This window comes from Trichomycterus rosablanca, chromosome 6 (assembly GCF_030014385.1).
Source record: "Trichomycterus rosablanca isolate fTriRos1 chromosome 6, fTriRos1.hap1, whole genome shotgun sequence".
Taxonomy (NCBI): Eukaryota; Metazoa; Chordata; class Actinopteri; order Siluriformes; family Trichomycteridae; genus Trichomycterus; species Trichomycterus rosablanca.
Genome location: NC_085993.1, coordinates 894,490 through 907,500, shown reverse-complemented (window position 1 = coordinate 907,500; position 13,011 = coordinate 894,490). Strand labels below are relative to the sequence as shown.

General features: G+C 42.7%; 1 protein-coding gene across 2 annotated transcripts in view; it reads right to left on the bottom strand.

Annotated features, from left to right (window-relative positions):
* The window catches only part of farp2 (FERM, RhoGEF and pleckstrin domain protein 2), an 85,764-nt gene that overhangs the window by 10,728 nt on the left and 62,025 nt on the right, over nt 1–13,011 (bottom strand). For both annotated transcript variants that reach the window (XM_062997204.1, XM_062997205.1), the window contains 10 exons: nt 12,143–12,321; nt 11,973–12,062; nt 9,918–10,051; nt 9,679–9,760; nt 8,904–9,141; nt 8,186–8,316; nt 5,125–5,193; nt 4,959–5,048; nt 1,921–2,003; nt 212–330 (listed from right to left, as the gene is read on the bottom strand). In XM_062997204.1, coding sequence (XP_062853274.1) covers nt 212–330; nt 1,921–2,003; nt 4,959–5,048; nt 5,125–5,193; nt 8,186–8,316; nt 8,904–9,141; nt 9,679–9,760; nt 9,918–10,051; nt 11,973–12,062; nt 12,143–12,321 — 1,215 coding nt within the window. The remainder of the gene's footprint in view (nt 1–211; nt 331–1,920; nt 2,004–4,958; nt 5,049–5,124; nt 5,194–8,185; nt 8,317–8,903; nt 9,142–9,678; nt 9,761–9,917; nt 10,052–11,972; nt 12,063–12,142; nt 12,322–13,011) is intronic.

Here is a 13,011-nt window from a genome sequence, read left to right as displayed (position 1 = left end):
GGGGAGGAGGGGGGGTGAGGGGGCAAAAACAAGAACAGAAGGGGTAAATGAGAGAGACGAGGTGCAGAGGAGCACAAAGAGAAAAAGGTAAAGGAGGAGTGGGTGGGAGAATTCGGGGAGGGGGTGGACAGGGGGTGCTGGGTTCATATCTAACTCAAGCAACACTAATGAAGCAGACAGACAGTCCACACTAGAAGAAACCAGTCCTCACGGTTGGAGCGATCACACAGACTGGGATCCAGGAACAGGTCGGATTTCTCCTGGGATTTCTTGGCCAGGTCGATCGCCACGTTCAGATCCTCGATCCACTTGGTCATCTCCACCTTAGAGCTGGACACGGCACAGAGTTTCAGATTTCACACGGGTATATAACCTTTATGACCTATATAATCTATATAACCTTTATGACCTATATAATCTATATAACCTATATAATCTATATAACCTTTATGACCTATATAATCTATATAACCTATATAATCTATATTACCAATATAATCTATATAACCTATATAATCTATAACACCAATATAATCTATATTACCAATATAATCTATATAACCAATATAATCTATATAACCAATATAATCTATATAACCTATATAATCTATATAACCCTTAACAGCCACTAGATATAAACCCTGGCACAATATACGTCCGAAAGTATGTGGTACCTGTCTGCCTGTCTAGTTATCGATCAATCTGTCTATCTGCCTGTCTGTCTGTCTATTTACACTTCTGTCTATCTATCTACCTATCTGCATATCTGTCTATCTATATATCTGTCTGTCTACCTATATGTCTGTCTATCTATCTACCTGTCTGCATATCTGACTGTCTATCTATATTTCTGTCTGTCTGTCTGTCTGTCTGTCTGTCTATCTATCTACCTGTCTGCATATCTGACTGTCTATCTATATATCTGTCTGTCTATCTATATGCCTGTCTGTCTATCTATATTTCTGTCTGTCTATCTATATATCTGTCTGTCTATCTATATATCTGTCTGTCTATCTATATGTCTGTCTATCTATCTACCTGTCTGCATATCTGTCTGTCTATCTATATTTCTGTCTGTCTATCTATATATCTGTCTGTCTATCTATATATCTGTCTGTCTATCTATATGTCTGTCTATCTATCTACCTGTCTGCATATCTGTCTGTCTATCTATATATCTGTCTGTCTATCTATATATCTGTCTGTCTATCTATATGTCTGTCTATCTATCTACCTGTCTGCATATCTGTCTGTCTATCTATACTTCTATCTATTTATAATATCTATATAAAAAGTAAAAGTATGTGGACGCCGCTGCTAACTACTAAGTTAAGTCGAGCTTTGATGTTTAGTGTGGAGGAAGACTTAACCCCATAAAACACTTTTGGGATGAACTGGAACACTGACTGAGCATCAGTGCCTGGACACATGGACTATATGAGCACAAATTCCCACAGACGCCTTCCCAGGGCATCCAGGACTACCGTTAATTTACGTTGACGTCAGCAGTGACTTATCGTCTCTCGTCACCCAATTAGCTGATTTCTGAACTCGAGCTGACCTTTGGTTGCTGTGGTTTCACTGATGCCAGGCAATGCCGTGGCGGTACGGCGAACTTTACTGGCTAGTATTCTACACTGAAGGCTACTCACACTCAACCCAAATCCCTGCAGTTCCAGTTATGTTTCTTCATGGATCATTTACGTCTAGACGCGTCATAAGGCAGTGGTATCGCAGACTCCGCCCACTTAGCATCGCCAAGGTTCGCGTGGCCCATGTGAATGCGGGATTATAGCTACAGCTGTGGCGGTGGGGGGCAACTCCACGTTAATGCCTAAGATTTTGGTGTCCAAATACTTTTATCCATCTAGCCCAACAATAAAAATGCAGTTCAAATAGAATATGGACGGTAAGAATCACCTGGCGGCCACCACGACGGTTCTCTGAGCTGAGTAGATGGTGAAGCAGTGAGGAACTGACCACTCGTTCTCGCTCTCCTCCACCTGAAAAACCACCACACACACACACACACAGTTAAAGCACTAGCGCACGGCTAACCCACACCCCGCCGCCGGGTAACAGCTAACGAGTGAAGCGCTTTCACGTCCTTCTGAGTTCAGCATCTACTGCAGAAGAGCAGCACCGGGGTCTGAGGTACAGGAACGTCAGGGGGAGAGCGCGGGTGGTGGTGGAGCGGTCTGTGGGAGTGAAGGATTGTGGGAGTTTGAGTTCTCTCGTACTCACCGGAGTGTCCAGAACAATTAGCTGCAGGCGGGAGTGAAGCAGAGACACTCACGTTAGGACAGAGTGAGGAGTGACCTCATATATACCTCCATATAACCCCAAAACCTCTATATAACCTCATATATACCTCCATATAACCCCAAAACCTCCATATAACCCCAAAACCTCTATATAACCTCATATATACCTCTATATAACCTCATATATACCTCCATATAACCCCAAGACCTCTATATAACCTCATATATACCTCCATATAACCCCAAAACCTCTATATAACCTCATATATACCTCCATATAACCCCAAAACCTCTATATAACCTCATATATACCTCCATATAACCCCAAAACCTCCATATAACCCCAAAACCTCTATATAACCTCATATATACCTCTATATAACCTCATATATACCTCCATATAACCCCAAGACCTCTATATAACCTCATATATACCTCCATATAACCCCAAAACCTCTATATAACCTCATATATACCTCCATATAACCCCAAAACCTCTATATAACCTCATATATACCTCCATATAACCCCAAAACCTCTATATAACCTCATATATACCTCCATATAACCCCAAAACCTCTATATAACCTCATATATACCTCCATATAACCCCAAAACCTCTATATAACCTCATATATACCTCCATATAACCCCAAAACCTCTATATAACCTCATATATACCTCTATATAACCCCAAAACCTCTATATAACCTCATATATACCTCTATATAACCCCAAAACCTCCATATAACCTCATATATACCTCCATATAACCCCAAAACCTCTATATAACCTCATATATACCTCCATATAACCCCAAAACCTCTATATAACCTCATATATACCTCTATATAACCCCAAAACCTCTATATAACCTCATATATACCTCCATATAACCCCAAAACCTCTATATAACCTCATATATACTTCTATATAACCCCAAAACCTCTATATAACCTCATATATACCTCCATATAACCCCAAAACCTCTATATAACCTCATATATACCTCTATATAACCCCAAAACCTCTATATAACCTCATATATACCTCCATATAACCCCAAAACCTCTATATAACCTCATATATACCTCCATATAACCCCAAAACCTCTATATAACCTCATATATACCTCCATATAACCCCAAAACCTCTATATAACCTCATATATACCTCTATATAACCTCATATATACCTCTATATAACCCCAAAACCTCCATATAACCACAAAACCTCCATATAACCCCAAAACCTCTATATAATCTCATATATACCTCCATATAACCCCAAAACCTCTATATAACCTCATATATACCTCCATATAACCCCTAAACCTCTATATAACCCCAAAACCTCTATGTAACCTCATATATACCTCTATATAACCCCAAAACCTCTACATAACCTCATATATACCTCCATATAACCCCAAAACCTCTATATAACCTCATATATACCTCCATATAACCCCAAAACCTCTATATAATCCCAAAACCTCTATATAACCTCATATATACCTCCATATAACCCCAAAACCTCTATATAACCTCATATATACCTCATATATACCTCCATATAACCCCAAAACATCTATATAACCCCAAAACCTCTATATAACCGCAAAACCTCTATATAACCCAAAAACCTCTATATAACCTCAAAACAGCTATATATTTACATTTTTGGCATTTAGCAGACGCCTTTTATCCAAAGCGACTTACATTACAGTTACAGTATACAGTCTGAGCAATTGAGGGTTAAGGGCCTTGCTCAAGGGCCCAACAGTGGCAACCTGGTAGTGGTGAGGCTTGAACCAGCGACCTTCTATTTACTAGTCCAGTACCTTAACCACTAGGCTACGACTTGCCCCAAAACCTCTATATAACCCCAAAACCTCTATATAACCCCAAAACCTCTATATAACCCCAAAACCTCAAAGCAACTTCAAAACCTCTATATAACCCCAAAACCTCTATATAACCCCAAAACCTCAAAGCAACTTCAAAACCTCTATATAACCCCAAAACCTCTATATAACCCCAAAACCTCAAGGCAACTTAAAAACCTCTATATAACCCCAAAACCTCTATATAACCCCAAAACCTCAAAGCAACTTCAAAACCTCTATATAACCCCAAAACCTCAAAGCAACTTCAAAACCTCTATATAACCCCAAAACCTCTATATAACCCCAAAACCTCTATATAACCCCAAAATCTCTACACAATCCTACCCCAAACAACCCCAAAACATCTACACAATCCTGAAAATCGGGTATGCGGTTCAGAATGACCTACTGTTGTGACGCCTAAATACAGGAACGGACGACAGAGAGACAAGCTCAACAGCGCCCCCCGTCTGACCCTAGATAAATAAATATAAAACAAGTAAGTACCCGCCACTGCTGCAACAAAAGACGGTTTAATTTAGTGTCCTGAGAAGCTCCATTACAGGTTGTGTGGAGTCTGAAAGCTCTGCTTTAGTGCACCGTCTCTAAAACCCTTGGCAACGGCCCCCGGAAACAAAGCCTAAAGCCCCATATATCACCCCGAACTGTCCTCCTCCTCCTCCTCCTCCAGAGCTCAGATCAGTGTGTTTCTGAATCACTCATCTCAGAGGCTTAATGAAGATGCGGGGTGGAACGTGATGCTCCCGCTGATGAGCACCACAGAGCCGTAAGGAGCGGAAACTCACCATCATGCCGTGGAGGGGGAGCTGGCCGTGAACTTTGAACTGGTTGGTGGCCGTGACCCCTTTGCTTGTGTACAGCAGCATGTCTGAAAACTGAGCCAGAAGTTTTGGGTCAGCTGGTTATAACGCTCAGACTCTGTGTGAGAGAAAGGGACGGTGTGGAACTCACCAGGAAGAACATCCTCTGCTGCAGGCCTTTCTTGGTGAGCTTGTACAGGCAGCCTTCCCTAATAAACTCCTGCAAACAGGAACAAGGCGTGGTCACAATACACAGGAGTCAGAGAAGGAATCACCAGCACTGATCATCTCACAGTTGTTAATGCATGACGGCAGTATAGAAGACATTTTATCAGCGTGTTTAAGCTTGTACTGATGTTGGGGTCAGAGTTTTAATATTATTAATAATAATAATAGAATATCTTTGTCATATATACGTCTACACGTATGCAGTACAATAAAATTCTTTGGGCAAGCCACTGTACAGCTCACCACTGGACCAGAGAGGGTTAAGGGCCTTGCTCAAGGGTCCAACAGAACCTGCACAGCAGAGCCGCACTGGAGTGCGTTACCGTTTCAGTACAATAACAGCGGTCTCGTCGTCAGTGGTTGATAGGAAGAAAATAATAATACTAAATATTTTATATAAATATAAAATAATACTTAATACAGAAATCAGTTTGTGTGAGTATAAATGAAGAAATTATTTTTTTTTTTTTATTTACTAGGATTATAAGGTTCCATTCATGACAGGAACGGTCGTTACTGCTCACACAAGATTCATCAGTTCAGGTTTAATCTCAAACACAGTCATGTCTTTGGACTGTGGGAGGAAACCGGAGCTCCCGGAGGAAACCCACACAGACACGAGGAGAACATGCAAATTCCACAGAGAAAGGACCCGGACCGCCCCACCTGGGGATCGAACCCAGGACCTTCTTGCTGTGAGGTGACAGTGCTACCCACCGAGCCACCGTGCCGCCCCGACCTTCCTTTTGATAAGCCAAAGTTTTACCCACTAATTCGTGATCCTTAGGTGGGTTGCGAGCTGAAAAAAATGAGCTGCAGGGAAAATTAATAATAATTAAATAAACTTATAGGCGAGCGCCCTCTTGAGGAGGCTTTATGTTACAGCTTGTAACCCACAGAGGGTAAGATCCATTGTTTGTGTTGCCTGGGTCGCATACAAAATCAGGGACAACATGAACCCAACAAAATCACATCGATATTTTTGCCCCTTCTGCAGTCGTCTCATATCGTAAAGCAACGCTCTGGAGTTTAGTGCTCAGGGAGGTAATGCTGGGATTATGTGCAGTCTGTGAGTGAACGCAGCTCGACAATAAGCTCGGCTCTGAGTGAAGAAGCGTTCCCCTGCAGGGTCAGAACCAGCACTTATTTTAGCTCCGTGTTACACTTGCACTGGTTTCAGCATAATAACAGCTTTAATCTGTGTCATTACTGGTCCATAGATAGAAAATATAACTTGACAGAAACCAGACCACTTAACCCTTTAATGCTCTGCTCAGTCATTCGGTTGAGATTACTTTGAGTCTGAACACTTGGGTAAAGATACTGTATTTAAGTTTGGGTCGTATCTACTCCTTTGTTGACACGTGTTAAACTCAAGAATATTGGTAGATGTCACTGTGGTGCAGCTGAAATATCACTCATGAACAGGTGCATCATTTCTGTGATCATCTCAACGGTTTGGTAGAGACTCATTAAGTAGCACTAGTAAAAAAAAAGCATTAATTGTTGTTGGTGTAGCCCCAAGAAACTAAGAAATGCAAATAAATCATTTTTAAACATTATTTTCTTGGTCAAACAATTACAGTGTTAAGCAAAAATTAAAAAAACAAAATAATGCAGCGGTTCCTGATGTATCTCACATAGGGCTGGACGATATGGCTAAAATTTATATCACGATATAACTCCTAATTTTGGTCGATACGATATAATTCCGATATCGATATGAATAACACAAATGTCAGAAAAACTGCCAAAAACACCAAAATTGGATGGCTGCACCTGCAAACCTCTTTTCTGGTTTCTGGCAAAAAATACAAGCTGAATATACGACTGAATCAGTCCTTCATCTCTTATCAGCTATTTCATCTGCTTCTTTTTCAACTGTGGACAGTGGCGGAGCCAGACAGTTTCCATAGTGGTGGCCAGACTGAGACCACTGCTCACACAGGGGCGGCACAGAAACTGTCTGATACCTTATTTTTGTATGTGGCAAGTAGCTGTTGATCTAGTAGTGTTTTGGTCACTCACTCGTTTACCTATACAGGCAGTAAATGTAATGTAGAATTACATCAAGCCTAACATAATAAGCTTTTTATTTTTTCTCATTTTCCCTGTGAACAACTAAAATATAGCCTATAACCTTAACAGAATTTCAAAGATATTCCTTTGCAATACTTGATCATTTGATTGCAAACTTGTGTGTACTGATGAGATTCATCTGAACCCCAGAACATGCCAGTGTGAATGCATGGAAAACTAATTTAAATTTTCTTTCAAGGATATGACACATTCTGACCGACACTATTAAGCCAAATCAGCATTGAACATTCACTTTACTTTTAATATCCTTCTACAATGCTGGAGCTTCTTAAAACTGAATATTCTCTTTTCAATAGAAGTGTTATTTAAATGCTATTAAATTGTTTTTGAAAAAAAACAAAACGCTCAATTAGGAGGAAAACAGCCCAATCTGGCAACAGTGCAACGCGAATATCCCGTCGGTGCCTTTACTCGTAGCGCGCCACAACTAATAAGAAGTAATATTAATAACTGGTATTAGTACTCAGTACTAGCACTTCTTCTGTAATAGTGTTGGTGGTTGACATTTATGTTGAGTGTGTAACTGCACTGTTTTGATGGAGAACTACTCGCTTGAGGTGCGCTGTTGAATTGCGTCCCTGTGGGAACCTGCGAGCAGAAATGCTTCTGCAAAAAAGTAAGACGGGCAAAGCGCACTGACGTAATGCATATCAATCGAATTTGTTTAAAAATCATATCACCGTTATTGAAACATTTTCTATCGCGATATATATCGATATCGAATTATTGTCCAGCACTAATCTCACATCACATCTCGCATGCTGGACCTCCCTGTTTTTGTTTGAACTCTGACTAGACTAATAAAGTCCACTATATGAAATAAATAAGTATATAACTATATATGTGGAGATGCTTGATGAAGTCCATCATATCCGGTAGCTCACCCTGCCAGGAGCGGTGAGGTTCTCGATGCCGATCAGGTCCCTCTGCAGTTCGGTGAGCTTCTGGAAGTTCTCCAGTCGGATGAGGCTGCTCTGTAACTGCGCCGTGACCTCGGTCACCTCCTTCAGCGCCTCTGTGGGTGGAACACACACGCACACTGAACGCACGCTTCATCCGACATGGCAGAAGAACATTTATCGCTGTGTACAGGTCAGGACTCGATATGATCGGCAGCGCCGACGGTGCAGCGAGAAAATCGGCCGCTAGTCTGCCGGGTGGGAAGAGACGGGACTAAAAAGTGTAAGGACCCTGGTTAGTAGGTGGAGACGCCTGTACAGAACGTGGAGCGTGCATGGGTACACCATCAGGGGCTCCAGCAGAGGAAGAGGAACTGGTTATGACTAAACTGGGAGAAAACGCATAAAATGTCACTTACTGCAGCGTTCAGTTTACATTTTCAGCATTTAGCGGACGCTTTTATCCAAAGCAATTTAAGCAATTAAGGGTTAGGGGCCTTGCTCAAGTGGTGGGGTTTGAACCAGCAACCTTCTGCTCTACCTTAACCGCTAGGCTACAACTGCCCTCGTTCAATCATACGTTTATATGATGTAAACAGAAGTTAAGCACAGATACGGCGGAGAGGAGCCCGAGATGAGAAGAGGGCGTGTCTAAATCCTTAGAGAGAGAGAGAGAGAGAGAGAGAGAGAGAGAGAGAATCACCTCTGCAGTCGTGGTGGTCCCTGTGCTCCGGAGCGTAGTGTTTGCACAGGCGCTCCAGGATCAGTTTGTAGTGCATGAGTCTCTGGATGGGCTTGAGCAGGAAGGTGTTGAGAGGCAGATAACACACCTTCTGCAGCTCGAACTCCTTATACACCGTCTCCAGCTTCTTTATCCGCTTCGTGGCCTTCTCCAGCTCGGTCAGCACTTCGTCGTGCTTCTGTAGGTAACTGGTGAACTCCTGCAGGGGCCATGTACACGCTCAGATCACAGATTTACACAAGAACAGATACGTACTTCTTCTTACATTTATAAACCTGTATTTATTTTCATTATTATTTATATTTTCATTATGCATGTTCTCCCTTTTTAGTCGCGTCCAATTGCCCGATTGCGTCACGCTTCCTCTCCACCGACGCCGATCCCATGCCCCCTCCGACACGTGGGCAGCAGACGTGTGCATCTCGTCACCTACGCTTTGACGAGTGCAGTGCGGATCAGCGCTGTGTACGGAGAGACGCGCCCTGATCAGCGCTCTCTCCCCGTCTCTGTGCAGGCGCCATCAATCAGCCAGCAGGGGTCGTAATTGCATTAGTCATGAGAGAGAGAGACCCCATCCGGCTTAGTCCCGCCCGTATCTGAACAACAATCGTCGTGACCGAGCTGGCAGGCAGATCTGAGACTCGATACCATGTACTCCAGATCCCAGCTCTGGTGTGCTAGCGTGTGTTTCACCCTGTATTTATAATAATATCACTCACACATTACTCTACCTCACCTTTAGTGCGCACATGTTCCTCAGCATAACATCTCCGATCCTCTGGTAATCTCCCTTCACATGAGCGTTAGAGCGCCCCTCCCTGGTGGCAAGACACAAACACAACAACATGAGGCGGATATTTTCTGTCTACTGCTGTATCTACAGTCGGCATGACTCTGTTTTTGAATCCATTTCCCTCCCAGTTTAGTCTGGAACATCATCGGTGGCCGCTGTGATAGAAGAACGTGAGTGTGTACCACAGAGCCAGTCTCTGGTCGATCTCTTTGAGGAATCCACGGTGGAACTCGTAGATGGGGTCGATGTTGGAGAACAGGAGGGTCATCAGGCCTTCGGGCATGGCGTTCTCTTTAATCACCGCACTGCGGAACCACTGGAACACACACACACACACACACAATCAGCATAACAAAAAACTCAAGCTTAGGTTACATCAGTGAGGAGGCTCCACACACACACACACAACTTTTCACTGTAAACTGATGCAGCATGTGCAGAAAAAAACAGGCCACACCGAGCCGTCTGGAGGCCACTGGACACTAAGCGCCAGTGACCCACTGCTGACCAGCAGCATTATCCATAACTACTGATCAAACTCACACAGCACCGGTAACCAGAAGTAGAGTTTTCTTAGGGTGTGGTTCTACCCGTCAGCTTTGGTCGAAAGCCTTCCATCCAACTCTGGTGCACCCCAACAAGCAAACCGAGAGCATCTGAGCAGTGGGGTCTCGGTCCATTTCCAAGAAATTCTGGTGTGATTCGTTTCAGGTACAGGACATGATGTCACAAGATGCGACCAGCACTGACACACACTTGTATGCAACTTGTTTGGTCCACCAATCCCTTCTTATCTTCTATACTTCGGTGGATTCACGCGTGAGGTCGGCTTCGCGTACGGACAGCCACGCCCTGATCTCTGCGCTTCTCCACTTTCTGTACAGGCAACCATGGTCCTTACACAGCGTTGATAACCCTGCCCACTAAGTCTGGTCTTCCCCCACCCAGCGGGCTGGAAGCCAATCGCGCCTGCTGGATGGCGCCCAGTCGACCGGTAGTTCTGGTGCCGTTTCGACTCATTTATCCATTTTACCACCTCTTCTTGTTTCCGTTTGGTAAAGATTCCAGCAGGTAAACACGGCAAGTGACAACCGATCGAGTCAAGCGCGGCGTTCTGACTCTAACCGAGCGCATTTAGGGTTCGCTAAACTCATAATGTACAAAATAAAGTGTACTGAGACCGAGATATGGGAAACGTTTCTGAGCTAGAACACAGAATCCAGCGGGAGACCAGTGGTCCCGTGCTTTTCAATCAATTGTGGAAACCCGTTAAAAAACTAAACAAAAAAATCATTCAATATGCAAACACACACAGAAAATATTCTATGTCCTGCATTATAGAAAAGTCTGATACCATGACGACTTTGTAAATTGTACATTTGTGAGTGTGAACGCGAAGCAAGTCAGGACTAATCCAGACCAAGGGAACCGAACTACAAGTATAAACACGGGCTTAAATGTAAGAGCAAAGAATAAATATAAAAGCAAGCGCAGGAACCTGCTAGTCGTATCCAGTTCCCCTGGTTATATCTTTCTGAGGAGAGCCATGTGTGCAGTACCCAACCGCTTCTTTTCACCGGAACACGGTGGGTTCACACAGTGGGTTTCAGTATCTAACGGAATCGTCGTTCAGCACCAATCTTTTGCCACTGGCTTGGTGCCAATGGAGTCAAAACCCCTATACACTCTTATACACCCTTATCCGTCATGTATAATTAATTACGTTTTATGGTATGTAGTCAAAAGTTTACATACACGTGTAATGGTCGTGTATTTCTGTTGCTGATTTTCTCTTAAAACACAGAAACAAACTAATCATAAACTGTGTAAACTCATCTGCTAAATGCATTTTATTATTATTATTATTATTATTATTATTAATGCCAATTATTAAAACTCTTAATTCCTGAAAAGTTGGGACAGCATGTAAAAAGGGAATAAAAAAAACAGTGAATTATAAATAAAGCTAAGACCACATAAAGACAAAATGTTTAATGTTTTTAATTTCATTTTAATGTTTATTCTAAAACTAATTTTTGACGTTCTTAAAATAAATCGGAACATGAACAATTTAGGATCAGGGACACGAGGGGATGTTCCTCAGTGAGCAGTGCCAAGAACTTATACCTTTCACCCTCTACAGTACATAATACTATTAAAAGATTCCAAAACCAACACTGAATATCAGACACCATCAATAGGACCCCCGACCCCAAAAAACAGGGCAGTGATCTCACCACGGTGATGACCTCCAGGTCCTTCAGGTACGTCCTCTCGGTCATCAGGATCTCTTTGGCTATGAAGTAAGCTTTATCAGTGGGATACCTCTGCAAGAGAGAACACATCCCACATCAGTCGCAGCACAGGTACTAATCCCCACTCGGTCAGGTATCAGTCAGCGTCCTACCTTCCTCCTGAGCTCCTCCTCCTCCTCCAGTCTGATGCTGCCCGCGTCGTTCAGGCTGGGGCTGGACGGTGGCTGACCAGGCAGGCTGAGCGTGGACATCTGAAAGGACGAGGACGCGCTCAGTGGACTCCTGGATTTGATGGGAGACGGAGAGAGCTGAAGGCTGTCCATCACTGGAGCTGAGAGAGGAGCGCGGCGTTAATAAACCATCCGGGGTCTGTGTGATAACCTAGCGCTCTCCCTACACAGACACGTTTCCCATCATCCTACACTCCCGAGAAGAGGGCGTGTCTAATGGGCTTGTTAAGTCTGACGTCACACGTGACGTTCGGACCATTTCCGGGTCCAAACGCAAACAACTATGATATGATAAGATAAGATAAGGCTGAACCTCTGAACCTTTTTATATATATTGTAAAAGCAATATTGCACTAATTGTAATTTTCTATGTTTATTGTCATAAATATTTCCTGTTTGGTTAAATAATACTTATTTGAAGTGGAGACTTGGTATTTTAACTATTGATAATTTTTCCTGGTAATCAATGTATGCTGTTATTCATTAGTCCTCTTTGGTTAGCCCTTAAGAGGGCAGAATTGTATTGGCTCTATATACGGAAAATATATATAAAATATACGGAAAGAAAGAGGACGCGGAGCAATAGATTTTTTACCGTAGTTTTGTTTGTTATACGCCAATTGCGAACATATTGAGTTTTTATTTTGTTTTTATAAGAAACTTGGATTAATGGATAAGCCAATTTAAGAAGAAAGTTAAAATAAATAATGTTTGTGGAAAACTTATGGAACTCTGTGTCGCTGTCATTGGAAATTGGGTTTACAAACACGAGTCATAAACTTCTAGTCCTT